Below are 26342 nucleotides of genomic sequence, written 5' to 3' on the forward strand. Positions count from 1 at the left end.
CATTCTAATCTGATTCACGAACTTGTTTGAAGAACCAAATTAGCTAGAGATCAGTTATCAAGATTAAAAGATCCAGGATCTGCCAAATCATCTTAGATCATTTAAGCGAGGTACGAAGAACGGACCCCAGGACAGAGTTTGGACACCCCTGACTTACAGAGTCAATAAAATCATGCACACTACACAGGCAAGCAAACGTAATACACTGAGGTCTTATGAAGTGAAAACATTGGTCTGTTGTAAATAATTTTATAAGTAAACCACACTTCATAATATCTCAGTGTATTGTAAGGAGCAATAAGTACCTTTTTGAGGGATGTAAACAAAAACAATGGTCCCAAAATATTTCCTGTTTTACATGTTTATATTCTACAGCTTCTGATAATCCAAAAAGAGCCACCTATTGATAAATACTGTTATGATAGCCGTTTTAACATGAAGTTATGATTGAATTGCCTCTTGTTACAGTTATGAAATAGTTTGAGAACAAGCAGGAAATGTTCATGGGTCAATGACACAGCCATATTGAAATGGTCTATACAGCAGACCATTTTGAGGAATGTAAACAATAACAATGGTCCTAATGTATTTCCTGTTTTACATTTTTAATTTCCATAGCTTTCGATAATCCAAAAAGGTCCACATATTAATAAATACTGTTATGATAGCTGATTTAACGAGAAAATATGATTGAGTTGCCTCTTGTTGCAGTTGTGATATAGCATAATAACAAGCAGGAAATGTTTAAGAGCCAATGACATTACCATATTGAAATGGTCCATACTGTGCATGCCTGTATAGTTTTTTTTGACTCTCGAAGTGCCTGTACTTTCAGTTTATAAATGTCCAAGAACCACAATTTCAGCTAAAATCTTCTTTAATGTACTACTGAAGAAAAAACACACCTACATCTTTGGAGGGTTTGATGGTAAATTATGAGAACCGCGTCATTTTGGGTTGAATAATTTCTTTCAGGTTGATTCTGGATGTAAAATGTTCACATGCTTCACAATGATGTAATTATTGTAAATAAAATGCACACAGTTGGTGTGAACTGTTTTATTACTAAGAGCAAAAAAATCTGATTAAGTGTATGATTCATGATATGAATGTACTTTGATTAAATATATTAATTCTGAAATCAGAATGTCCTTCATGTCCTGCTAAACTTTCAAATGTTGTATTTGTGTTTACAGCTATTTATGACATTTTAAAATATAAACTAATTAAACCTAAAACAAAACAAGTTTCTATGAAGCTTGTATTTATAATGCATTATAAGCCTTAAAGCTTTATATTTTATATATAAAAACCTTGTATTATGAATATGCATTTTGTTTTGTGATATATATATATATATATATATATATATATATATATATATATATATATATATATATATATATATATATATCACACACAGTGTATACTCTCACTGGCCACTTTATTAGGTACACCTTACTAGTACTGGGTTGGATCCCTTTTTGCCTTTAGAACTGCCTTATACTTTCGTGGCATAGATTCAACAAGGTACTGAAAATATTCCTCAAAGATTTTGCTGCAGATTTGTCCGCTGCACATGATACGAATCTCATATTCCACCTCATCCCAAAGATGCTCTATTGGATTGACATCTGGTGACTGTGTAGGCCATTTGAGCATGGTGTGGTCTTCTGCTGCTGTAGCCCATCTGTCTCAAGGTTGGACGTGTTGTGCTTTCAGAGATGCTCTTCTGCAGACCTCGGTTGTAACAAGTGATTATTTGAGTTTAATTAATTATTTGTGCATGAAAATCCCAGTAGATCAGCAGTTTCTGAAATACTCAGACCAGCCCGTCTGGCACCAACAAACATGCCACGTTCAAAGTCACTTAAATCACCTTTCTTCCCCATTCTGATGCTCAGTTTGAACTGCAGCAGATCATCTTGACCATGCCTAAATGCACTGAGTTGTTGCCATGTGATCGGCTGATTAGAAATTTGAGTTAATGAGCAGTAGGACAGGTGTACCTAATAAAGTGGCCGGTGAGTTTATATAATAATTTATATTTATTTAAGTCTTAACGGTCTTGTAATAAATTTGATTATTTCACCTTCTTTGCTACCTAAACAGCATTTCAGAAAAGTTTATTAAATGCAACATTAAAAAAAACATTAACATAATCAATTAATAATAAAATCTATCATCGGTGGAAGTACAGTGATATCTTCTAGTTACATTTCCTTCCCTTAGGAAAACTCTTATAAATACAGGCTTCACAGAAAGTGTGCAAATCACTGCATCACTCAAGTTTTGATTTCTGCCTTCTGCACAATCTAAAACACACATACCATACCCCACCAACCACAGCGCCCCCTACAGTCAGCAGGACCGCCAGCAAACATGCCAGCACATCCAAAGAGTGATACGAGTACCAAGGCATCTTATACGCCTCCGTCCGTAAATGCGCTGCTCCTTTATGCCTCATAACAAACTCTATCCAAAAGAGGGCGCTGTCCTGAGGTCCCACCGGCTGATCTTTGTGCAGCCTTGATAGTCTCTGTATGTTCTCTTTATACGACGGCTCATGTAAAACCTCTTGCAGCGCTGCTAAAAAGCTGCGACTGTCCAGTTTTGTGACGTCAAGAACTTTAGCGGCGCCTCGTACTTGGAGACGGAGCATGTTTTCAAACTGATCAAAGAGCAAAGGGACTCCGACCAAAGGCACACCATGGTAGATGGACTCATAAATCCCATTCGTTCCACCGTGAGCGACGAATGCACGCGTTTTGGGATGACCAAGCAGGTCATTCTGTGGTAACCACTTGACCAAAAGAGTATTGTTGCCCAGATTATGAGGACGCTCTCCTAGGTGCCTCCAAATGACACGTTGGGGCAACTGAGCAAATCCGGCTGCGATTTCGGATGTTATTTCACTAGGAAGGCCTTTGACTAGAGTTCCAAGTGACATAACAATGACTCCATGCTCTCCTGAGCCTTGCACAAACTCTTCTAGGTCTGTCGGTAAAGGTTTGGAGGGTTTACATTGGAAGCCTCCGATGTAGACGACGTTCGGCATCGTCGGACGGGGAAATTCGAAGATAAAATCCGACCTAATGAGCCAAATATCAGCACCTTGCAGCAAGTTGAAGAAATCGATTTCGGGTCCAAAATAGCGTGCGACTAGTTTATCATATTCAGGTCTCACGATAAAATGATCGAGGCATGTTTTCAACCCATAAAAAAAGACGTTTTTAAGCCTTTCAAGGAAAGTCATACGATCTGGCAAGTGGCTTCCTGATGCAGGAACGTATGATATCGGACAAGGTGCGATAATCGAGTGTCCTTCTCCACTTGCGATCCATCTTACGTTGTACACCATTGGTAGTCCGAGTTTATGAGCCACCAGCACTCCTCCGGGCAGTCCTGGATCAGTCAAAACCAAGTCGAAATTTCCATCTTGGAGTTGTTTCATTAACGTTGGGTTTTCGAAGATCTCCACGACTAGCTGACTTGCAGTTTGATGCATCGAATAGAGATTACTCATCATCTGCCACCAGAACTGAACGAATGCAATCGGGGATCCTCCATGTTTCTGTATCTCGATCATTTGGCTGAGGAACGAGATGAAGAAATCGGGCTTCTCGATGTTTATTGCTTCTGATAGGGTCACCGTTATTGAGGTGTAGTGTGGGGACTTCTCTTTGACGTACCAGCTGCTGGCCGTTCGCACCACTGTGATCTCGTGGCCATTGGAGTGAAGGAGCTCGATGATTATATTCATGTTGACCCAATGACTGCCGTCCACTGGAAACACCAACACCTTCCCGGCCAGAGCTGAGGGAACGGCCGTGCTGAGAAGGATGGATAGGAGGAAAAGACAGCATGAAGACTTTGGTATGTTCATCGCTTCCTGAATAGGCAAAGAAAAACATGTTAGGTAGACAGTAGAGCTGCACAATACAGGGTGGGCCATTTATATGGATACACCTTAATAAAATGGGAATGGTGGGTGATATTAACGTCCTGTTTGTGGCACATGTGAGGGGGCAAACTTTTCAAGATGGGTGGTGACCATGGTGGCCATTTTGAAGTCGGCTCTCTTTATCATTTTGGTTCTTCGTCGAGCGTAACTAAAATATATAAATCTAATACAGCCACCATGGTCATCACCCATAAAGTTTGCCCCCTAATATATAATAATGTGCCACAAACAGGACGTTAATATCACCAACCATTCCCATTTTATTAATGTTTATCCATATAAATGGCCCACCCTGTACATCGTTTCAGAATCGATGTCTCAATGTGCGCATCCAAAATAGTCAAATGGAGGGATCAATGTAGAGTTGGCATTATATAGTTTAGGATATATTATATTGGGGTTATATAGCCACAATTCAAAATATACGAGAGAGCCGTAATGGAGTAAAAGTTTATAATTTCAGGCACAAGAAATGTTGTCATTTGTAACTTTAATAGAAACATTTATTGAGCTAAACAGTATTTGCAGTGCTACTTTATATTAGATTTTTCATTTTCTGTACCTGAATATGATTTGATTGCCTTGTGAACCATTTATCAATGCGTGAAGTGTGTTTATTACATTTTAATCATGATTCAGTCCCCTACAGGATCATCCCAGTGATGAAGTTATTTCTAGAGCTAATCAAGTCATCTGGTGAAATTGTTAATATTGCAATAAATATACAGTTGAAGTCAGATTTCTTAGCCCTCCTGAATTTTTCGCTCCCCTGTTTATTTTTTTCAACAATTTCTCTTTAAAGGAGAGAGGATTTTTTCAACACATTTCTAAATATAATAGTTTTAATAACTCATTTCTAATAACTGATTTATTTTATCTTTGTCATGATGACAGTAAATAATATTTGACTAGATATTTTCTATACAGCTTAAAGTGACATTTAAAGGCTTTACTAGGTTAACTAGGCAGATTAGGTTAATTAGGCAAGTCATTGGATAACGATGATTTGTTTTATAGACTATCAAAAAATTAACTTAAAGGGGCTAATAATTTTGACCTTAAAATGGTGTTTAAAAAATTAAAAACTGCTTTTATTTTAGCTGAAATAAAACAAATAAGACTTCACTAGAAGAAAAAAATATTATCAGACATACTGTGAAAATTTCCTTGCTCTGTTTAACATCATTTGGGAAATATTTAAAAAGAAAAAAAATTCAATCGGGGGCTAATAATTCTGACTTTAACTGTACATATTGCAGAAACACAAAATATCGTGATGTCAGATTTCTCTAATATCGTTCAGCCCTGGTAGGCATTCAAATCATCTTTATTTCTGTAGAGCTTTTTACACTCTAAAAAGCAGCATATCACAGATGAAGTTTTATCCAATTAAAACCGCTTGATCATTTGTCACAGTTTAGTTCTGTTCAGTAATGTATGTCACTGCTGGAAGCTGAAAAGCTGAAGTCTCCACTGGTGGTGAGGAATAAACTCCACTAATTGACGGAAATGAAGGAAAAGAATCCTCGAGAGAAACATAAAGTAAACATAAAGGGATAGTTTACATGTGGATAATTAGAGTATGTCTCTATTTGCTCTTTAGCTTCCTATCATTTCAAGTCTGTAAGTTTATTTTCTGACAACAAGATATCTATGATCTGAGATATTTCAGGTTTTTCAGTTATTCATCTAAAACAGGGGTGGCCAACCCTGTTCCTGGAGTCACATCCCTGCAGATTTCAGTTGCTACCCATATCAAACACACCTGAACCAATTAATTAGGACCTGAACACCATGGCTGTTTCTCAATATGCGTTCTTCAGCGGTCTTGCGTCCTCGTGTTCTCGTGCAACGTCATCATCAGCTGCCTAAGTTCAGTTCCAATATTCAAGACCGCAAGTACGGAGGACGCGTGAAACTTCCCGGATGTGTTCTTGATATCGAGGACTCACCGATGCAGACTTGAGCACCGAACTCGCTCTGGAAGTCCCAGAAGTCATTGCGACTGGAGGTGGGAAGCGCTGCATTTTATCTAAATTTATTATTAAAGTTCAGAGAAATCACTTATTTACCTCAGGAGTTTCCCTAAATGAAACGGGGAAAGTAAACATTAACATGAATATCTTAAAAAAGGAATAAACACATTAAGGGTGTTTGTTTGCTGAAATTTGTATTAAAATCTGTTTTATTTATGTTGTGCAACATATATTTATAATGTTTTTATGCAAAGTATATATTTTGAAAAGGGGAAAAACAATAAATCGTTGTATGAATGCTGTAATATTTAAATAATTTCCATTTAAAACACGTGAAGGTCATGTGACCATCAGGAAGAACGCAGCATCCCATTTCTCAAAGGACGCGTTCTCTGTCCTCGCGGCCTCCTGAGTTCGTTCTTCCGAGGACACCTGGCAAGACCACTCTCCACAAGAACGCAAGTCCGTTCTCTGTGTTCTTGGAATTGAGAAACAGCCCATGTGATAATTACAGGCAGGTGTGTTTGATATGGGTTGCAACTGAAATCTGCTGGAAGGTGACTCTCCAGGAAAATGGTTGGTCACCCTTGATCTAAAATATAAGCTTTTTAAAATGTTCATAACAAAAGATTAGAAGAATTCCTCATCAATTGAGCAGTTTAATTCAGGTCTTGTGAAGAATCGAGATTCGTTTATTTAACAATTTAATTATTGGCTTTTTTTCTCACACAAACTGCTCTGGGTTAAAAATAGGAATCACTGCACTCACAGTTACTATGAGTTTTCTGTATTTAATGTTAATTCTGTATAGAAATATTTATATATAAAATATTCCATATTTTGGCGATGCTGTGGCACAGTAGGTAGTGCTGTCGCCTCACAGCAAGAAGGTCGCTGGTTCAAATCTCGGCTCAGTTGGCGTTTCTGTGTGGAGTTTGCATGTTCTCCCTGCGTTCGCATGGGTTTCCTCCGGGTGCTCCGGTTTCCCCCACAGTCCAAAGACATGCAGTACAGGTGAATTGGGTAGGCTAAATTGTCCGTAGTGTATAAGTGTGTGTGGATGTTTCCCAGAGATGGGTTGCGGCTGGAAGGGCATCCGCTGCGTAAAAACGTGCTGGATAAGTTGGTGGTTCATTCCACTGTGGCGACCCCGGATTAATAAAGGGACTAAACCGACAAGAAAATGAATGAATATTCCATATTTTCATTTACTCTATATCCTAAGTTATTTAAAAAATCCACATATTCAAACCTTAAATATTGAACAGTATCTAACAATGTTGATGTGTTGGTATACACACACCTATTATAATAATTATATACTGTATATATAATTATCATTCATTCATTCGTTTTCTTTTCGGCTTAGTCCCTTTTTTAAATCTGGGGTCGCCACAGCGGAATGAACCGCCAACTTATCCAGCATATATTTTACGCTGCCGATGCCCTTCCAGCTGCAACCCATCACTGGGAAACACCCATAAACTCCCATTCACACACATACACTACAGACAATTTAGCTTACTCAACTCCCCTATAGCGCAGGTTTAAATTTGTTGGGGAAACCACGCCAACACGAGAGAACATGCAAACTCTACACAGAAATGACAACTGACCCAGCCCAGGCTCGAACCAGTGACCTTCTTGCTGTGAGGCGATTGTGCTTCACTCTGCACCACCGCGTCACCCATCATAATAATAATAATTATTATTATTATTGTTATTATATAAAATTATTAGCGGTAAGTTTTAGATTTTTTTTTCTTCAATATTTTCCAAGTGATTTAAGATATGATATTTAAAATTCTCTCTTAATTAAACAGCAGTGCACTTGGAAAATATTTGAAAAAGAATTAATGTAATGTTGATGTCATTTAACATCTAAAGACATTCGCTATAGTAGAATTGAATAAACTAAATTAGTTGTAGTGTAAGAGTGAATGAGGTTGTATGGGTGTTTCCCCGTACTGGGTTGCAGCTGTGTAAAACATATGCTAAAATAGTTGGCGGTTCATTCGGCTGTGGCGACCTCTGAAATAAAGACTAAGCTGAAGGTAAATGAATAAACAGCGAACAATATTTACAGCATTTAAATGCCTTATAATGCCTGCTTGTGTGTAAACTAAGCAGCTGTGGCTGAGCTTTTGTTTATATGTTTACATGTGAATAAAGCACATAAATGAAATATGTGCATCACATAAAACATCAATGTCTCTTTAAAGGATTTGGATTAAACCGCTTGATTTGTATTTAGTCATTTTATATAAACACTTGTGGAGAGATGTTCAATGGTGGGGTCAATGATGACGGTTTAATTTTCCTTTTCTTGTTTGAGCATATTGAACCAACACATTTATATTAAAAACACTCAAACAGAAATTCCATGAACAAAAAAAAAGATGTGCTCTGTGTTTCTTAGATTTGCACATTCCTCTAATGCCAGAAATGACTTCATGCATGAATGCATGTACAGACAGACTTATTGAAAGCAGATGTGTTTATTAACTATCAAGCTTTTGGAGAAAGTTGTATTGTGCACACACAAAAAAGACTCTTAGTGTGAAATATGAATGCAACTTTAACAAGAAAACTGCAGCAAACACTGTAGAATAAGTCTGCATTCAGCAAAACATGTATTACTGTTGCATTTAGAAATGTGCAAACTAACAGAATGTGGTTGTTTCATAAAGAAAAGAGGGGAAATATAACTCTTTTACCTTATTCTGCTGCGTCTGATCCTCTTTCTGATGAAACACGGGTTTGTTCAGTCTGGTTCCAAGTTCAGATCATGCTTTTCTGTTGCGAAACTGAGTGGAGGTAATCTGGGAAGTGGGCGTTGGTAACACAGATGTGTGTTTGGCTTGGAGAGATTTTGAGAAGCGTGTGCTCCTGTTTCACACACACACACACACACACACACACACACACACACACACACACACACACACACACACACACACACAAAACCTCCCCCATTGCACCTCCCAGGATGTAAAACAAGGAAGCTGAAATGAACACTGGTCAGAGAGCAGGAGACAGAAATCAGAGTAAATCATTAATTTACCATTGTTCTGCTTTCTCACAAAGTTCAAGGATGGTGGCATCATGATTTTATGTTTAATACCATCAGCAAATACTGTGCCAACCTGATTTCCCCAAGTATGCTTCTGGGTTAACATCTATGTTGTTCCCAAAGATATATACACTAGATATCGCATAGGGACCCTGAGCATGCGTCAATAGCACCGCCACATTGGTACAGTTCTCCCAGGACAAGTATCATTCAACCACACTAGTCAAGACAGTGTTATTACGTGAAGATGCGGGACTTTAGCGCTGTCTACGGGTGTAGAAATGAGCAAACAAAGAAATCAAAGCACAAAGGCAGAATATTTCATATTATGTTTTTTTCTGTTTTGTATGTTCTGAACTTTTGTGCTTATCAGGTAACGTTATGATGATAACAGTCACTTACTGCATTCACCATATGGCAAAGCAGCTCCAACTCGCACTAAACACTCGGCTTATGCTAGTTTTGTTGAATAAAATCAGCAAACAATGCAAAAGAAATATGACAACAAGATGCTGCGCTGCCAGAAACTTGTATTATTGTCGCCTAACGTTAGTGAAAGAGTCGTTCGGGGGATTCATTCACAAACGAATCGCTCCCTCCGTCAGTATGAGAAGCGAAAGCAGGAGAGGAGCTGTGTTTCAGGACATGGATTAGATTAAATTTAACAGTGAGGGTGAATAGTACATTTCTGTACACACAAACACAAGCTTTTTGTCAGGAATGCCCGTGCGGTCACTGATCCATCAATGTAGAAAAGTGATGTAAAATTATAATTTTCGTAATTAGAAAAATAAAGTTACATACTAACATCCAGGAAAACTCCCGATCATAGATATATGTGTATATCTCTGGCTTTGCATGGCCACAGTCCTTCACTTTACCTTGGTCCCGCATTCATTTCGAAGGAGCGCTACCCTGTAGCAAGATGGCAGCGCTATTGACGCATTCCGTCCAATAGACAACAATAGGCCAGGCGACATCTAGTGTATATATCTATGTGTTGTTACTGGAACAACATTCCAATCAGCCAATCAGAATTAAAGCATGTTTACAGTTTATGTTTAGGCTTACAGTTAGGTTTATGCACTTGTACATGATTGTTATCCAACTATTATTCCCTCTGATTTTGGGAATAATTTACAGTTATGGTTATAATTTACAATAGGTATGAATTTAATTTTACAACAAAACTGATGTTTCATGCTCAACATACACTCACCAGCCACAGGGTTGGACCCCCTTTTGCCTTCAGAACTGCCTTACTCCTTCATGGCATAGATTCATCAAGCTACTGGAAATATTCCTTAGAGATTTTGGTCCATATTGACATGGTAGCAACACAGTTGCTGCAGATTTGTCGGCTGCACATCCATGATGTGAATCTCCTGTTCCAGCACATACCAAAGGTGCTCTATTGGATTGAGATCTAGTGACTGTAGAGGCCATTTAAGTACAGTGAACTCATTGTCATGTTCAAGAAACCAGTCTAAGATGATTCAAGCTTTATGAATTGGTGCATTACCCTGCTGGAAGTAGCCATCAGAAGATGAGTACACTGTGGTCAAAAAACATCCATACACACTCAATCACATACACTACAGCCAATTTACCTTTCCCAATTCACCTGTACCACAATGCTTTTCAACTTGTGGGGGAAACCGGAGCACCCTGAATAAACCCATGCCAACACGGGGAGAACATGCAAACTCCACACAGAAATGGCAACTGACCCAGCCGGGACTCAAATCAGCTGCCTTTTTGCAGTGAGGTAATTGTGCTACCCACTGTGCCACCTTGCTGCCATCGGAAATTGAATGTCCAGTAGTTAAATTATTAACATTTAAAATACTTTTTCTCAGAATCAAAGAGATCCCCATCTTGTTTTGAAACCCTTCAGATCAAGCCTTGTTTTTTGCCATCATCACTTGTCATTCTTTGAGAGAAGGAAAAAATAGTAAGATTACAGTAAGGACGTTTAAACTAACTACTTTAAGCACTGAAATGAACAGAACTTAAAGTAAATACATTATTCAAACCTTAGGCCTAATTGTAAGTGTTTTGTATTGACCATTTTCTGTAATTGTTGTCAATGAATGATACACACACATTAAAAAGTAAACAATATAAATCTGATTTGGCTAATTTAATGTAATTAAAGTATTAATATTGTGTCGTTGTTGACATAATTTTCTTAAAATCCTTTCAAGAGCCATGAGAAATGACGTTTCACGGGGCCAAACGCATTGAGCATGCGCACACTCACAAGCGCGGCCTGTAAATAGGCTAAAACTGGAACTTTTTGAAAGCTCACGAACAGACAGAAAATACGGATCAACTCTGAGGTATAAACGCCAAGGTAACAGTAAACTTTGATCTCCATATTGCGAAATACGGTTAATAATTGATTGTTTTATTTGTTTCACACGTATCATATTGACCAACTGTCCACCATTACGTTAGCCGGTAGCACTAGCTAATAATGAAAGAACAACTGCGCACTACCAAATCATACACGACAGATCTTGTCTTACTTTCTTTTCAACAATGTGTTATGTTTAGTTTAAGACTAGCACTTTAATATCACATCATGTCACAAGATGGCGACATTTTCAAACAAACACTGACAGAGCTTGAAGGAATCAACAATTAGTGCACGTTTAGGGCGGTTATGGTCATGTTAAAAGTTCAGGGATACTATAGCGAAGATTAAAACATCTCAAAATACTGTCTGTTATCACAGTTTAATTCATTATTGACATGGTTTCATAATGAATGAAAGGCTTCATTTCTGATTCAAAGATTAGCTGTCAGAATGATGTAGCATCTCAATGTTTGTTCTGTTGATCCACGATAATTAATCATATCAAGATGATAAATGACAAAACGTATCAATGTCAGTGTTAATTAACAGGGATGGGATTTAGAGTAAGTAAATTTGCTTTATTTCAGTGAATTTAAAGACTGGAAATAGTCAGAAAAGTTTATAAATTAATCATAATTGGTCATCAGACGCAATGCTAATCATTTAGCTTAAAAATAAATATGTAATTACGTCATAGTCCGTTCATATTGTGCCGAACAACCAATTAACAATATGTTTTAAATATTTGTATTAGATACATCTGTGTAAATGTTTATTCAGCAAAACAATTAAATACTCTGATGATTAATCATGGTCTCCTTTAAATTATTTATTTGAGATTAAAATGTTTATGCATTATGATATTAATTAATTAATTTATCTTCCTTTTTTGGCTTAGTCCCTTTATGAATCTGGGTCACCACAGTTGAAGGAACCACCAACTTATCCAGCATAATATGTTTTACGTAGCGGATGCCCTTCCAGCTGCAACCCATCAACTGGAAACATCAGTACAACTCTCACTCACACACATACACTATGGACACTTTAGTTTACGTAATTCACCTGTACCGCTTGTCTTTGCCAACTGACCCCGCCGAGGCTCAAACCAGTGACCTTCCTGTTATGAGGCAATCATGCTACCCACTGCGACACTGAATGCTAATCATTCAGCTTAAAAAATAAACATGTGTCATTGAGGTAAAGTTGGTTTTATATTTGCGCGTTCGTTTAGTGACACTTTGATTATTCAGACTGAAATTACATGCAAGTATGACTTCAAAACAACATTACCACTATTTAATTGACTGTGAACAATGCTGTACTTTGATAGGCATTGGCTGATAATATGATTTCATTATTTAGAATTTGTAATTAATGCATTTATGAAATTATATTATTAAGGAGAAAGTGAATGTACGAATATTAAACCAACTTTACCTGAATATATGTGTGTCATAGTCCTTTCATATTGTGCCAAACAACTAATTAACAATAATTTTGGAATATTTTCATTAAATGCATATCTATCAGGGTTCAACGCTAAGGATTTTTCTACTGGGCCGATTGGGCCAGTGGTTGTGGTTTTTACTTGCCCTGCCAAAATTTTCACTGGCCCCACAAAAAAAAAAAAAAAGGTTAATAGCTATTTATTAGCCACATATTTTAAATAATGTGGCAAAATAATGTCTATGAATATAGAATTTAAACTTTTAAAAAATGTTAATAAATGTATAATGAACAAAATTAATTTGATTTTATGCAAACGAAAGAGCAGTATGAAAAATGTGCTGGTATTTTAGTGCAATTCTAAATTATTTTTATAAAAATGGCTTGCCAAACCGACAACTTTTTTTTTCTTTTTTCTTTTCTTTTTTCAGTTTCTTAATTTTGTACCCATGTAATTGTCTGCTTCCAAGACTTTAGAAACTGACGTTTTCTTTTAGCCTCATACTTAGATGTTGCCATCTTTTCGCTGTAATTGTTGTTACCATGTTACGAAAAAAATTGCATGCTCACCGTTACTGGCCGATAGGAGCCAGTAACAATCCTGTCTACTGTCCCGAGCGTCTTTCACACTGGCCCCGGACCACCGGGCAGTCCTTATTGTTGAGCCCTGTCTATTAATGTTTATGTTGAAAAGCACTTAGATATTCAGCTGATTAATCATTGGTCTCTCTTAAATTATTTATTTGAAATTTAAATATTTATTAATATTTATGCATTATCATACTAATTCAAGTGTTAGTATTTGTATATATTTAGATAAACACACAATATTTAATCATATCAGGATGAGAAGTGAAAAAATTAATCTAAATCAATGTTAGTTAACAGGAATGTGAAATAAATATATTTGCTATATTTATATATTAAGTGAATATAAAGACTAAAAATAGTTAATATTACAAATGAATCAAGATCTATTACAAATCTAATTGTCATCACCAGACGAATGTTAATCATTCATTTTTTTTTTCAGATTAGTCCCTTTTATTAATCCAGTTTCGCCACAGCGAAATAGCCGCCAACTTATCCAGCAAATGTTTTACAGAACGGGTGGCCTTCCAGCCGCAACCCATCTCTGGGAAACACCCATAAACTCACACACATACACTACAGACAGTTTAGCTTACCCAATTCCCCTGAACCACATGTTTTCGGACTGTGGGGGAAACTTGCAAACTCCACACAGAAATGCCAACTGACACAGCCGAGGCTCGAACCAGTGACCTTCTTGCTGTGAGGCAATCGTGCTACCCACTGCGCCACCGCGTCGCCCATGTTAATCATTTAGTAAAAAAAAAAAAAAAAATATATATATATATATATATATATATATATATATGTATGTATAAGCGATTAATTCGTCTGAACTGGAAGAGGCCTTACCCTCCTTCTCACACTTGTTGGATAAGAAATGTTCTTTATTTTATGATATTAAAAAAAATTAGCTACTCTCCTCACCGACCTAGCACTATTTTTATTAAATTGTGGGAACCCCTTCGCAAACATGTCCAAACTCCTCAGCTTGACCCTGCTCCTTATGATTGAGTCCCCACCCCCCAATACCGAGCTTGTTACGGGAAACTAGTTCTGGCCAACACATTGTAGACTGGATATAAGATTGCAGGAGTGTTGTTTTTTTTAAATTAATTTTTATTTATTCATTTGTTTATTTATTGTTTATTTTTTATCTTATCATTCATTATTATTATTATTATTATTAATATTATTATTGTTATATTATTATTATTATTATTTATTATTATTATTATTTGTAATATGTAATGTTTTTTGTAATGTTTCACAATGTATAAATCAAACATTAAATAAATAAACAAATAACAAATAAATATGTGTCTATTCATGTCAGTCCTTATGGTGCCAAACAATTAATTAAATAACGTTAATTTTTGATTATTTATATTAGATACATCTGTGTTAATGTTAATTCAGCAATTACAGTATTCTACAGATTAATCACTGTCATTGGTCTCCATTAAATGGCTTTTAAAATATAAATGTTTATTAATATTTATGCATTATTACACCAATTCAAGTGTCAGTAATTACATATATTTCTAAAATTAAAGTGCCCATTGTCAGCTGATAGTGTTAACATGACCATTAAGTGCATTGATTGTAGTTTCATCTAACATTCGTCATGTGTTTCTGTTCTCAATGCACTGTATAAAATGTCTAGAGTATGTATTTATGTGTAAATAGGGAAGAGACATAAGTATAAGCAGGTTTATTCAAACAGTAACCTGTCATTTAAATCTCAAGCACAGCTTGTGTAATATGTGCATCTAGAAACAGCCTGCAATGCAAACTAAGACTGACACGTCGTTCTGTATGGTGGGTGGTAAACACAACACACACACATACAAACACTCTGATCTGTGGGCAGGTACCATTCTGACATCAAAAAAGTCTTCTTTGGCACGGTGTAATGTGTGTGTGTGTGCTGTAGGAAGCAAGCATAAATCAAAACCATCTCAATTTCCCACATTTTAAGCTGAGGTTTATGGCCTCCACAGAGACAATCACTCCTACTTATACGCAATATACAAAACAAATCCTCGTTTAGCTAAATAAAAGCTTGACCAAAGCAACTGTGTATTATAAAGAATATCATGTTTAATTCATTAGAATGGGGGGGGGAGGGGGAGCATTTGCAACTCCTACTTTAGCTAAAGTGAAACCAAATCAGTTTTATATGCAGAGTTCTGAAATTATGCTTTCTGGTAAATGAATATGAATACACAACAAATTGCCTACTTATTTATGGATCAGGGATGTGGTACGGATTTCCCCATTTTCCGAGCTCAATGGGGCGATCCCTGTGACTTGTGCAAATTTGACTTTTTTTTTTTTTTTTTTAGGGTTCAATGTCATCAAAGCAGACGACCTGATGGTTTGCCCCTTTAAGGTTCATTGTGCACAGGAAGGAGCAATAACTGTTTTATTCCGGTCATTCAGGGATGTCATTGAAGACCTACCTAGGCTGTTGTGTATAATGATATTGTGTAGTCCTATTCCATGAGGGAGTCACTGATCATGTAATTGTTTTAAATGCGCGCGCGGCTATATGCACTTCTACGGTGCTCCTGTGTCAACAAGCTTAGCCCCCCCATCTGCCCCTCTAAATTTGGACGCGTATTTTTGTGTCAAAAGGCCACGGAGAAGCGAGATCAGCCATCGGTGGCAGACTGCGGAGATAAGATTATGATATGATAAGATTTAAACTTTCGCCTGGCCAGTGGCGTAGCGGATGGGCCCGCAGGGCCCGCACCGCGGGGGGGCCCCGCGTGATTAGGGGGCCCCGCGTCGTCGCGATTTTCAATAAACTGTTGGGAACAACTGTGGTCGGAACCAAAGTTCACAGGTCTGTGTTCTCTGAACACCTCTCAAGCGGTGGACTACTTCATTCTGATTGCTTGCCGCCAATGTTGCCAACTTAGCGACTTTGTCACTAGATTTAGCGACTTTTCAGACCCCCTAGCGACAAATCTAGCGACTTTTTTGTGTGTTATTGGAGATTTTTTTAGACTGTCATTTGTCCATACTGTACCGTCCCTACTCTTCTCAACGAGCTGCGTGTGATGCCGCCGGCCCCTCCCCCGCCTCACAGCACTGACAGTCGGCCCAGTCAGTCCTCTACAGCAGCCTCTCCCACCTGCAGCCCGAGAGCAGATCACCCCTCTGCGTACCGACGACAAATGATTTAGCACAGGCAGTGTGAAGGTATTTCCCTTGTACAGTCAAACCGATCTACTTCTACTTTATTTTAACAATTTATTTGGACCGTTTATTCTTTTCTTGTTCACAATCACAGATATTTTAGTGACAGTTTCTGAACTTGTCTGAGTTTATTACATATGAGAGATTACTGCACATTCACTAATGTTACACATCTATAATGATATACTGTATTCAAACAGCAATAAATTTAGTTAAATAAACATGCTTATATAAAGTGTATTGCAATTATAAATACCCCTTTATTAACCATAGGCTGTTAAACAGAAACGGTAGAACGTGATGACGTCAGTGATATGCAAATTGATGTGTGACGTATCCCCCCCTTCATCAGGGGGCCCCGTCAGCGATCCCTGCAGGGGGGCCTCCGCATTTTGCGCTACGCCACTGCGCCTGGCGCTGCATCGCACACCTCTGTTGACTGTGTGCGCACCTCGCGAAATGGATGAGGCTTTTATTCTTGCCACGTTCGTTGTTGTGATATTCTTAAAAATGACAGGGGGTGGTTAAAGGAAACTGACTGTAAAGTCAGACGGATAAATGGAGAAGTAGAAAGTTTCCGGAACTACGTCATATCATTTTTATCATTTAATATTTTTAACTAATTATTTGTATAGTTTTTTATGATTATAAGGATTTTTATAACCATTCAAGATTTTATTTATTTTTTTAATCAAACTTTGATGCATCAGTTGCTTTTGTTCATATCTCGGACAGTTTTACCTAATAAAGTTTATTAAAGTATTAATGACAGCAGAACATGGTTTGCTCTACAAATATAATTTTTATTATGGCAAGAATAAAAGCAAAAACAGTACAACATTCCTGACCTTTATCACCAATAAAGCCTAGAAACAGGCCATCGCTATATTGTAAACCGATAGGCTCAATTATTCCTTTCCAGTTGTCAAAGAAATTATTTGCTCCTTAATTTTAGTTTTGTAACTATTAAATTGTTTTAAATTTAAAATTGTAACATTTACATCAGTTTAAAACCCATGAATGGTGGAAAAAACGTATTTCTGTAATGTGGATCTCCACTTTTGCCATGGCCTCTTTTGGCTTTAACTAACTTATTCCTCAGGTTTTTCCAAACGTTTTAACAAAAACTTTCCTCCTTTTAAAGGTTATCTCTATGATCATGGATCATAAAGATGTCTGTACAGTTGAACCCGTTTTAGGCAAAATCTCTTCGAAGTGTTTCATATGCAACTCAGATCAAACGCGGCGCCATGCGAACTCAAAATCTTGCGCTCCGCTGGCCAAAATCATGTCGCACGCACCCAAAGCGAACCTCCGCAAACTTCACGATAACGTCACATTATTCACTGCGCGAACTCAATCGAACTAGCGGACACGTTGAGTATAAACCTATGGAAAGCCGCAGTGACTGAAGCTCTGCACAAGACTTTTGGCCAGCGGAGAAATTAAAATGGTCGTGCCCAACTGAGTCTGGTTCTCTCAAGGTTTTTTTTCTTCACTCCCATGAGGTGAAGTTTTTTTCCCCCCTCCGCTGTCGCCACTGGCTCGCATGGTTCAGGATTGGTAGAGCTACGCATCGATGAATTTGCTCTTCAGTGTTTGAACTCTCAGTAATGATTAAATCACACTGAACTGAGCTAAACTGAACTGAACTGAACTTAAATACTAAAAACTGAACTACACTGTTCCAGTTACTATGACCATTTATGTGAAGCTGCTTTGACACAATCTACATTGTAAAAGCGCTATACAAATAAAGCTGAATTGAAAATTGAATTGAATTGAAAAGCCAAGTTTGTCAAACTGGTTTATTACCAAACGCGTGTCAACCCTAAAACGCTGGTATTTTCAAATATGCCGTAAAAACAGCGTTTTGTATAGTATTATAATCAGCCCATTATTTCAAAGTTCAGTCCAGCAAAACGGCGTAATTGCATTGATTTTTGCTGTTTTTACGTATTAAATGGCGAAAATACCGGGGGGTTGGGATTGACGCATTTAGTAATTGGTCAAATTTTTTACAACATGTTTTAAACTTAATAGTTTAACTGATTTCTAATAACTACTTTATCTTTCCTAGTCAGTGCAAAATATTTAAGTTATTTTACAAGATTGTTGTATTCAGTTGTATTCACATTAAAGTCCCTTTAAGTATTCTATAGTCTTTGATTCAGATTAAAATAAATTAAAATCTAATTTAAAGACTTAACTATGTTAACCAGGAAAGTTGGAATAATTAGTCAAGTTATTGTATAACTGGTTTCTTGTGTAGGCAATCAAAAATTCTGCAGTAAATACTTCTTGAGGAGGCTAATAATACTGACCCTAAAATAGTTTTTAAAAAATTAAAAGCTGCTTTTGTTCAGAAAAACAAACCATAAGTCCAAAGACGTGTTAAAAGTGAATTGTCCGTAGTGTATGTGTGTGACTGAGTGTGTATAGATGTTTCCCAGTGATGGATAGGGCATACGCTGCATAAAAACATATGCTGGATAAGTTGGCAGTTCATTCCACTGTGGTCACCCCTGATTAATAAAGGGACTAAGCCAAAAAGAAAATGAATTCTTACATTTTTGGTTCATTGGTAGGCAATGTTTCCTATAACAATTAGCAAATATTCATTCATTCATTTTCTTTTCGGCTTAGTCTCTTTATTAATCTGGGGTTGCCACAGCGGAATGAACCACCAACTAATCCAGCATATGTTTTACACAGCGCATAACCTTCCAGCTGCAACCCGTCACTGGGAAATAATTAGCATATATACGTTTCAAAACAAATATACATGTGTTTTCTTCATAAATTGCTCCAGGTCATGTCGACAGTAGAAAATAAACACTGTCAGATGTGAAGAAACACTCAAAGAAATGATGCATAAATGGTTTGAGTGCTTTTATGTTGCTACACAGTGCACAAAAAACACGATAAACGTTACGTATGAAAGGATGGTTTATTTCCCACTGTTTCCTCTCTTTCCCTTCAGGCTGTTTATGACACTGGCTCTCCAAATAATAGTGTCTCATACAGTACAGCACACTTATGCATTTAGCAGACGCTTTCATCCAATGCAACCTACTGTACAAGAAACAACACGCTTTCTAGTTTGTGTCCCTCAAATGCAGAACAACAAAACATGGCTATGTTGTGTGGATGCGCACTGTAACTAACCATGCGATGCTGAAATGAATGGACAGCTTTTTTAATGTTTTTCATTGCTTTTAATGTCAACAGCCACCGCCTTTCCTCTGTGCTCTCAGACGCGGAGACCTGCAGGAAAAAACACACACATATATATATGATCATGCATATGGACACTGAGCACATGCATGCAAAAGCAGCTCATAAGATCAGTCTAGCTTACATTTCTGGCCTTTTCTCGCCCAGCCTGAGGTTTATCTGTACATTATGTTCGCTTTCAAGTAAAATCATGTAAGATACATGAAATTCCCCCCCATACTCAAGGATGAGCAGGACGCGTGCATCTCTCTGGGGGATTTTGGCTGACCTAAAGGGCTTGTTGTTCTCAGCTGGTGAAGAGGAGGAGAAAAGTCGAAGGGCTGTACGATATTGGAAAAAAAAAACAGACATTGCGATTATTTTATTTTGGAATGCATTTACATATTTCATCAGATGTCATATTATACATACTTTATACATTAATACAATTAACCGTTTTTATGTTACAAACATTATAATTTCATGCGTCTGAGTGCTTTAAACTGGCTTGAAATGCTTAAAGCATGGTCTGTCTTTTCACTTATGCGTATGACACCCAAATCTACCTGTCTTTAAAACCAAGTTTAAGTGGGCTAGAGACTCTTATGCTGTGTTTGTCGGATGTGGAAGCCGGGTTGTCTTTCAACTTTCTAGATTTTAATGAGAGTACGATTGAAATGATTTTGTTCGGCCCGTCAAACCCTTCCAGAGCATTGATAGTTCATTCATTTATTCATTCATTTTCTTTTCGGCATAGTCCCATTATTAATCTGGGGTCGCCACGGCTGAATGAATCGCCAACTCATCCAGTGTTTGTTTTACACAACGGATGCCATTTCAGCTGCAACCCATCGATTTGAAATATCCATACACACTCATTCACACTCATACACTGCGGCCAATTTAGCTTACCCAATTCACCTGTACCGCATGTCTTTGGACTGAGGGGGAAACCGGAGCACCCGGAGGAAACCCACACGAACGCAGGGAGAACATGCAAACTCCACACATAAACGCCAAAATTTAGTTTCTCTATGAAGCCTTTGGTAAAAAACTGGGTGTTATTCTGGATAATGGCTTGAGCTTTGACAAACAGATAAATGCAGTGGTTAAATCCTGCTTCTTTCAGCTTCGATTCTTAAAAGCATTTAAATCTATTCTATCTAGAAAAAGTTTAAATAATCTATGCTTTTATTACCACTAGATTGGACTATTGTAACTCACTATACTTTGGGATTATAACGGTGGATGTGTGAATGGCTACGCGGGTGTACAAATCAACGTTTGTTGAAAGACAGTTTGGGCTTCTAATCAACATTATAGGATTTATCGGCCCAATATTTAATTGGATGAACATTTGTTTAGTCTTATGCCTTACCCAGAATATAAAAATATGTATAAATACATTTAGATCATTTACTTTAGTCAGTACTAAACAGGCCCGTGCCCGTGTTCTGTTCAGCTGTGTTGTCGTGCGCGTACTCAAAAGCGGTGTTGTCGCACGCCTACTGAAGGGCGAGACCAAGGTGTGTCGCGTCGCAGGGGCACTTTTGATCTTTTTGGAAGGATACTTTCTATCCAAGACTAAAAAGGGCATGTGCACTGCACAGGTTGAGCCTTATGTGTGCACGTGCCTGGTACTAAATGTGAAGACACTTTCAACCAGTAAAACAAAAATGTCTCTGAAGAAAATCAAGGGATGCAACGATTATGCATGGGACAAAAAACGCTTTTAAGGTATACTGTGGTTTGGAAAAGTCAAGGTTTTAAAACCGCCCAAATTTTCTGTAATATCGTTCCTAAGGTATGTGTAAGATTTTTTTTAATTGCGTTAAAATACTAAAAAAAAAAGTGCAAAAAAGATATCTAAAGATGCCGTTTTAAATTATAAAGACATCTGTGTTTTTGAAACTAATGAAGACAGCTGAAGTCAATGATTTATTTTAATTATTTAGTCTGACCTGTTTACTGCTTCTAAATAAGGAGAATAGGGGGGAAAATGTTGTTTTTTACCCAGACATTTAAAAAGAATATATTTTAGAGCAGTTATCACAATACCGTAAAATCGTGAAACCGTGATATGATATTTTTATCCAAGGTTATCATATCGTCAGAATCTTATACCGGCCCTTGCCTAGCATTGATAGGGATGCATCGATAAACCAATTTCACTATTAACCACGCTTTAATCTATCACGGTTAGTTCATAAAGGTCTCTCAACAATAAGTTTCTGCACGGAACAAAACTGCTGCAACTAAATAAGGTTATGCTAACTATGTGTTAGGTTTAACTAAGTCATGCAGTGTGAAACCCCCTGTCGCCTATCCATCTCGCAGTGTAAACACAACAGCGATGAAATGCTACCCCAGATAGTCATGCAGTGTAAAAACATCTGTGACGCGACAACTTTGAAAATCGTGCAGTCTAACCTCGGCTTTAGATGTGCCTTTACTGAATGAGCACTGTTACGTCCGACAGTCGCACTATCATGTCTTTTTCTTTTTCATTCCTTTAAAATCTGTTTTTAATCATTTTTATCCTTTGCTGTTTTTATTTTCCTATACTCGTACTTTGTTTCTTTTATTCTTGTGTATGTAAAGCACTTTGAATTACCGTTGTGTATGAAATGTGCTTTATAAATAAACTCTCCTATTGCAGATGCACACATTGCGATATCTGTGCTGCAACGATACATTGTGCAGCCCTACTATGGACATTGCGTAAAGAGGACTGGAAAAGTCTCTCTTCTTGTGGCATTGCTGCGGCCGCTGTCAAGGGCATCTTGGCCACGACTTGAGTCACTGTGCTCGGGGCTCCACACTGCCTGCTGTCCCCGAAGCCAATGATCAACATTCTCTCTGTTTCAGTGACTCACAGCGATAGTCAGCAAACCCTCAACCCTCTTCTTCATGTCCCATGACAGCACAACAAACCACAGAAGAGGACAGAAAGTAAAGCCGCATTTTTTGTGAAAATGCACCTTCGGATTTTAGTGGGTTTTGCAAGGTGGGACAAATGAAAGGGACCAGGAGCTCTTTATTACAGTAGGTTTCAAGATTTACCATGGTTTGATAAAGTCAAGCTTTTAAAACCGGTAATATGTAAGTGTTTTTTTTTTAAGTGTTTTTTTTAATGAATATTTTATTTAGTTTTTTAGGGCAACAGTATCTCCAGCCAAAAAAGGACCCATATCAAAAGCTAGTAGTCAGCCTTCGATTCAGGAAACATCTGAAAACCGAATGGCTTATGAATCAGCATACGTAAACAGAACTTGCTTTATATCCAAAGAAAGATATCCAAAGATGCCTTTTCAAGGTCTGTGTTTTTGAAACTAATGAAGATACCAGAAGTCAGTGGTTTATTAACCGGTAAATTATTTAGCTTGACATGTTTACTGTTCCAAAATATTTCACAAACTAATTTCAAGAGGAGCATGTGACATGATTGATTGTTGCTGGTCTCCCATCCCATCATTAGTAAGCCATCGGATAAATTCAAACTGACTATAAATAACCCATCTAGAATTATTCCCTTATCATTGTTTTCTGAAGGATAACCCTATCCACCCCATCTCCTCCTTTACCTCTCGAGAACTACCTGATCTCATTCCTGCTTACATGCTCATCGATGAAGCGGGAGCTCTGAACTCTCCGAGCTCAGGGTTCCCACCCGGGACAGCATGTCAAACCTGCTATTATTATCAAGCAATATCTAACTGTGAACTCTTGAAATGAAATATATTGTGTTCAATGGGGGAAACAATTAGTTTAAGAGCAGTAATCACAATATCCTGATACCGTGATATTTTTATCCAACCATCAGAATCTTAAACTGGCCCATGCCTATATTACACAGAGAGCCTCCATGCAACATGATGTTAGGGTGCTTTCACACCGGTCTCAGTTAGTTCAGGTAAAACATACCAGAGTTGGTTTGCCTTTTCGTGCTTTTCGTTTGGCCAGGTATGAAAGTGGCAATCGTACTCTGCTGTGGACCAAACAAGTGTACCGAGACCTGTTTGACAAGGTAGTCTCTGTACATTTTCAAACAAACCCTGGGGCAGTTCATTTGTGGTGAGATGGTGAATTGACCCAAACGCAAAAAGTACTATTTTGCTCTTGGACTAAATCAGCTGCAAGGTGCTTTCTGGGGGTTGTTTTTCGACACTTTACTACATTTATGGCAGGTCACAGACTAACAGAGTTGTCAGGAACTCAATACTGTCTGCTGATGTTTCCTCTGTTATTTGTTTACTTCCATGTGTTGCACATGTGAGTTTTGCAAGCCTTAATTCTGACCAATCAAGATGAAGTTCAGGAAATCCGTCTAGCCAACGACTGATGTGGATGTTGCCACATGACTGCTTGGTTTTGGTTCCTTTCAACTGATGCTTTGTAGAGCAGTCTGTTTGAAATGGCTGAAAATGCTACAATGTATCATTTTTAAACTTGGCCTCGTTCAAAGCAAACATACAATGGCTGCGTCCGAAACCGCCTACTACTCAGTAGGTACTGCATTTTAAATTAAATGTACTACTCGGCCGTTCGAAAAGTACGTTCTATGCAGTATGAATGTGAGCAGTATGAATAGATTTCGGATGAACTACATTCACCACTTTGTCATGGTCACCTGATCTTCCCGCGTCAATTGTGTCATTTCACTCCCATTCATGAAATCTCTCACGGAGCATCATGGGATAGCGCAGCATGCTTTGGATGCGCACTTCAGAATCTCGCCGGACATTGTAGATCATCCAGGTACTTCTCGCACACGGATTTTTAAACTCCAATGAATTCGGACATAACACTCGGCTCGCATACTGATTTTAGTGTACTATATGGTATGGAAGTATGCAGTTTTGGGCGCAGCCTACAGTATATGTGTGAAAGCACCCTTAAAGGGATAGTTCACCAAAATTTAAGCCCCATTAAGATTACAACTCAAACCCTGCAGTCCAAATCTGGCCTGCTGTATCATTTTATGTGAGCATATGATTTCATCAAATAAAATGTAAGTATTCATGCAACTAGTAATTGGTGGCGCGAATGGTGTAAAATGGATGACGCATCTGCCACAAATGTGCAGAATTCACTTCAATCGTTCAAGATATTCAACTCAAGTATGAACAGGCAAAAAGCATATAATACTTTACTGTTATATACTGTAGTACTGTACATTTTCCTGCATGGAGAATTCCATCAAATTTTGTACCCTTTTGACAACACTCAGGCAGGCAGTAATGACTATAGACAGCCCCTAAGTGATGCTCAAGCACTGCTCATGTATTATAATTTTTTAATTATTTTTTCAGGGTTTTTACCTTTAATAAATAGGACAGTAGAGAGTATTGACAGGAAAGCGTGGGGAGCAGAGAGAGGAAGGATCGGCATAAGACCTTGAGGAGAGAATCCTGATTTGGGTCGCCATAAGCCATGTGTCGATGCACTAACCACTACACCTTTTTATAAAATATAATGTTTCACTTGCTAAAATTACAAGAATAATGCAAAATGTGTTTGTTTCAAGTAGCCAAAAGTTTGTGCTCAAGATTTTGCCTCATTTTAAACCAGGAATGCCTTTGCGAGTCGCATACATCAGCAGCATCTTTCCATTATCGGCAATTAAAAATTTAGCATTATCAACTTCAGCTGCATCATTTGTGTTGGTTTGGAATCAGACCCAGGTGGCTTCATGATGGAGAAATTATATCACAGAACTAGTTAAACTTGCCTCCAAGCAGGTCTTCTCTCAGACCTGACATGCACAAAATAAATGGGCAGAAAAGACCTGTAATTATAGGGCAACCTCAGGAAACCATCTACAGGACCACCTGCTTCTGCTTGCTGCGAGATCTTAATGAGTTCTTCATTTCAGGTCGGCCTGTGAAGTTTTTATCTGTACTTTGTGATCATCAAATGACATTGCCAGAAAATGATTATTAGGGACGGAGCACCGAAACGGTGCATAGGCCCTATTGCAATTGCTCCATTTATTATTCTTCTTCTTCCGGAATGAATTGCGATTTTGAGAGGTTAAACATGCCTGTAAACCCATGAAACTTTGCACACACCCGAGAAGTGACGAAAATTTAGGTTTGTTATAGGTTTCGGAAGTGAGCGTGGCTAAATGACTCGACAGCGCCACCTATGCACTGTTGACGGACTGGCCCCCGAGCTACGATCCACGTACACATACGAAAATTGGCACACTCATCAAACATGCCAAAACCTACAAAAAAGTCTCCTGGTGTAAAATCTCAAACCCAACAGGAAGTCAGATATTTTTAACTTTCTGCGCCGAAAAAGTGGCGTTTTTGCCATTTCCAGGAGTTGTATTTTAACGAACTCCTCCTAGGGATTTTATCCGATCAACACCAAAATTGGGTTTTGTCATCTAAAACAGGCCTTGGCGATGTTAAATTGCGAAGATCTAGAGGTTTTGTCGAAGATGTGTCAGTGGCGGCCTCTCAAACTTTGATTCACCACAAAACAGGAAGTTGTCAT

General features: G+C 37.9%; 4 protein-coding genes across 12 annotated transcripts in view; 3 read left to right on the top strand and 1 right to left on the bottom strand.

Moving 5' to 3' along the window:
- Positions 1-1141, top strand: part of LOC137489268 (receptor activity-modifying protein 2) — a 42990-nt gene extending 41849 nt beyond the window's left edge. For 4 of the 5 annotated variants that reach the window (XM_087310181.1, XM_087310182.1, XM_087310178.1 and 1 more), the window contains exon 6: positions 136-1141. The gene's annotated coding sequence lies outside the window, so the exon portion shown is untranslated. Of the gene's footprint in view, positions 1-130 lie in introns of all 5 variants that reach the window. The other variant, XM_087310177.1, reaches the window with a different exon arrangement.
- map3k14b (mitogen-activated protein kinase kinase kinase 14b) overlaps positions 1-26342 on the top strand; it is a 471535-nt gene that overhangs the window by 357562 nt on the left and 87631 nt on the right. The gene's annotated exons all lie outside the window — the stretch shown is intronic.
- Positions 2097-8803, bottom strand: si:ch73-334d15.1. Its single transcript, NM_001447113.1, has 2 exons — positions 8658-8803; positions 2097-3892 (listed from the first exon to the last, which is right to left on the bottom strand). Exon 2 carries the CDS (start codon positions 3884-3886, stop codon positions 2282-2284), a length of 1605 nt encoding a protein of 534 aa, NP_001434042.1. The 5' UTR covers positions 3887-3892; positions 8658-8803; the 3' UTR covers positions 2097-2281.
- The window catches only part of c1ql1l (complement component 1, q subcomponent-like 1-like), a 42695-nt gene continuing 27619 nt past the window's right edge, over positions 11267-26342 (top strand). Inside the window, exon 1 of the mRNA XM_087310169.1 lies at positions 11267-11355. The gene's annotated coding sequence lies outside the window, so the exon portion shown is untranslated. The remainder of the gene's footprint in view (positions 11356-26342) is intronic.

The sequence above is a fragment of the Danio rerio genome, chromosome 24 (genome assembly GCF_052040795.2).
Source record: "Danio rerio strain M-AB ecotype USA chromosome 24, GRCz13ab, whole genome shotgun sequence".
In the NCBI taxonomy this organism is placed as follows: domain Eukaryota; kingdom Metazoa; phylum Chordata; class Actinopteri; order Cypriniformes; family Danionidae; genus Danio; species Danio rerio.

Excerpts from the sequence above, each read along its gene's own strand:
- si:ch73-334d15.1 (NM_001447113.1), bottom strand. The coding sequence starts at position 3,886 with ATGAACATACCAAAGTCTTCATGCTGTCTTTTCCTCCTATCCATCCTT.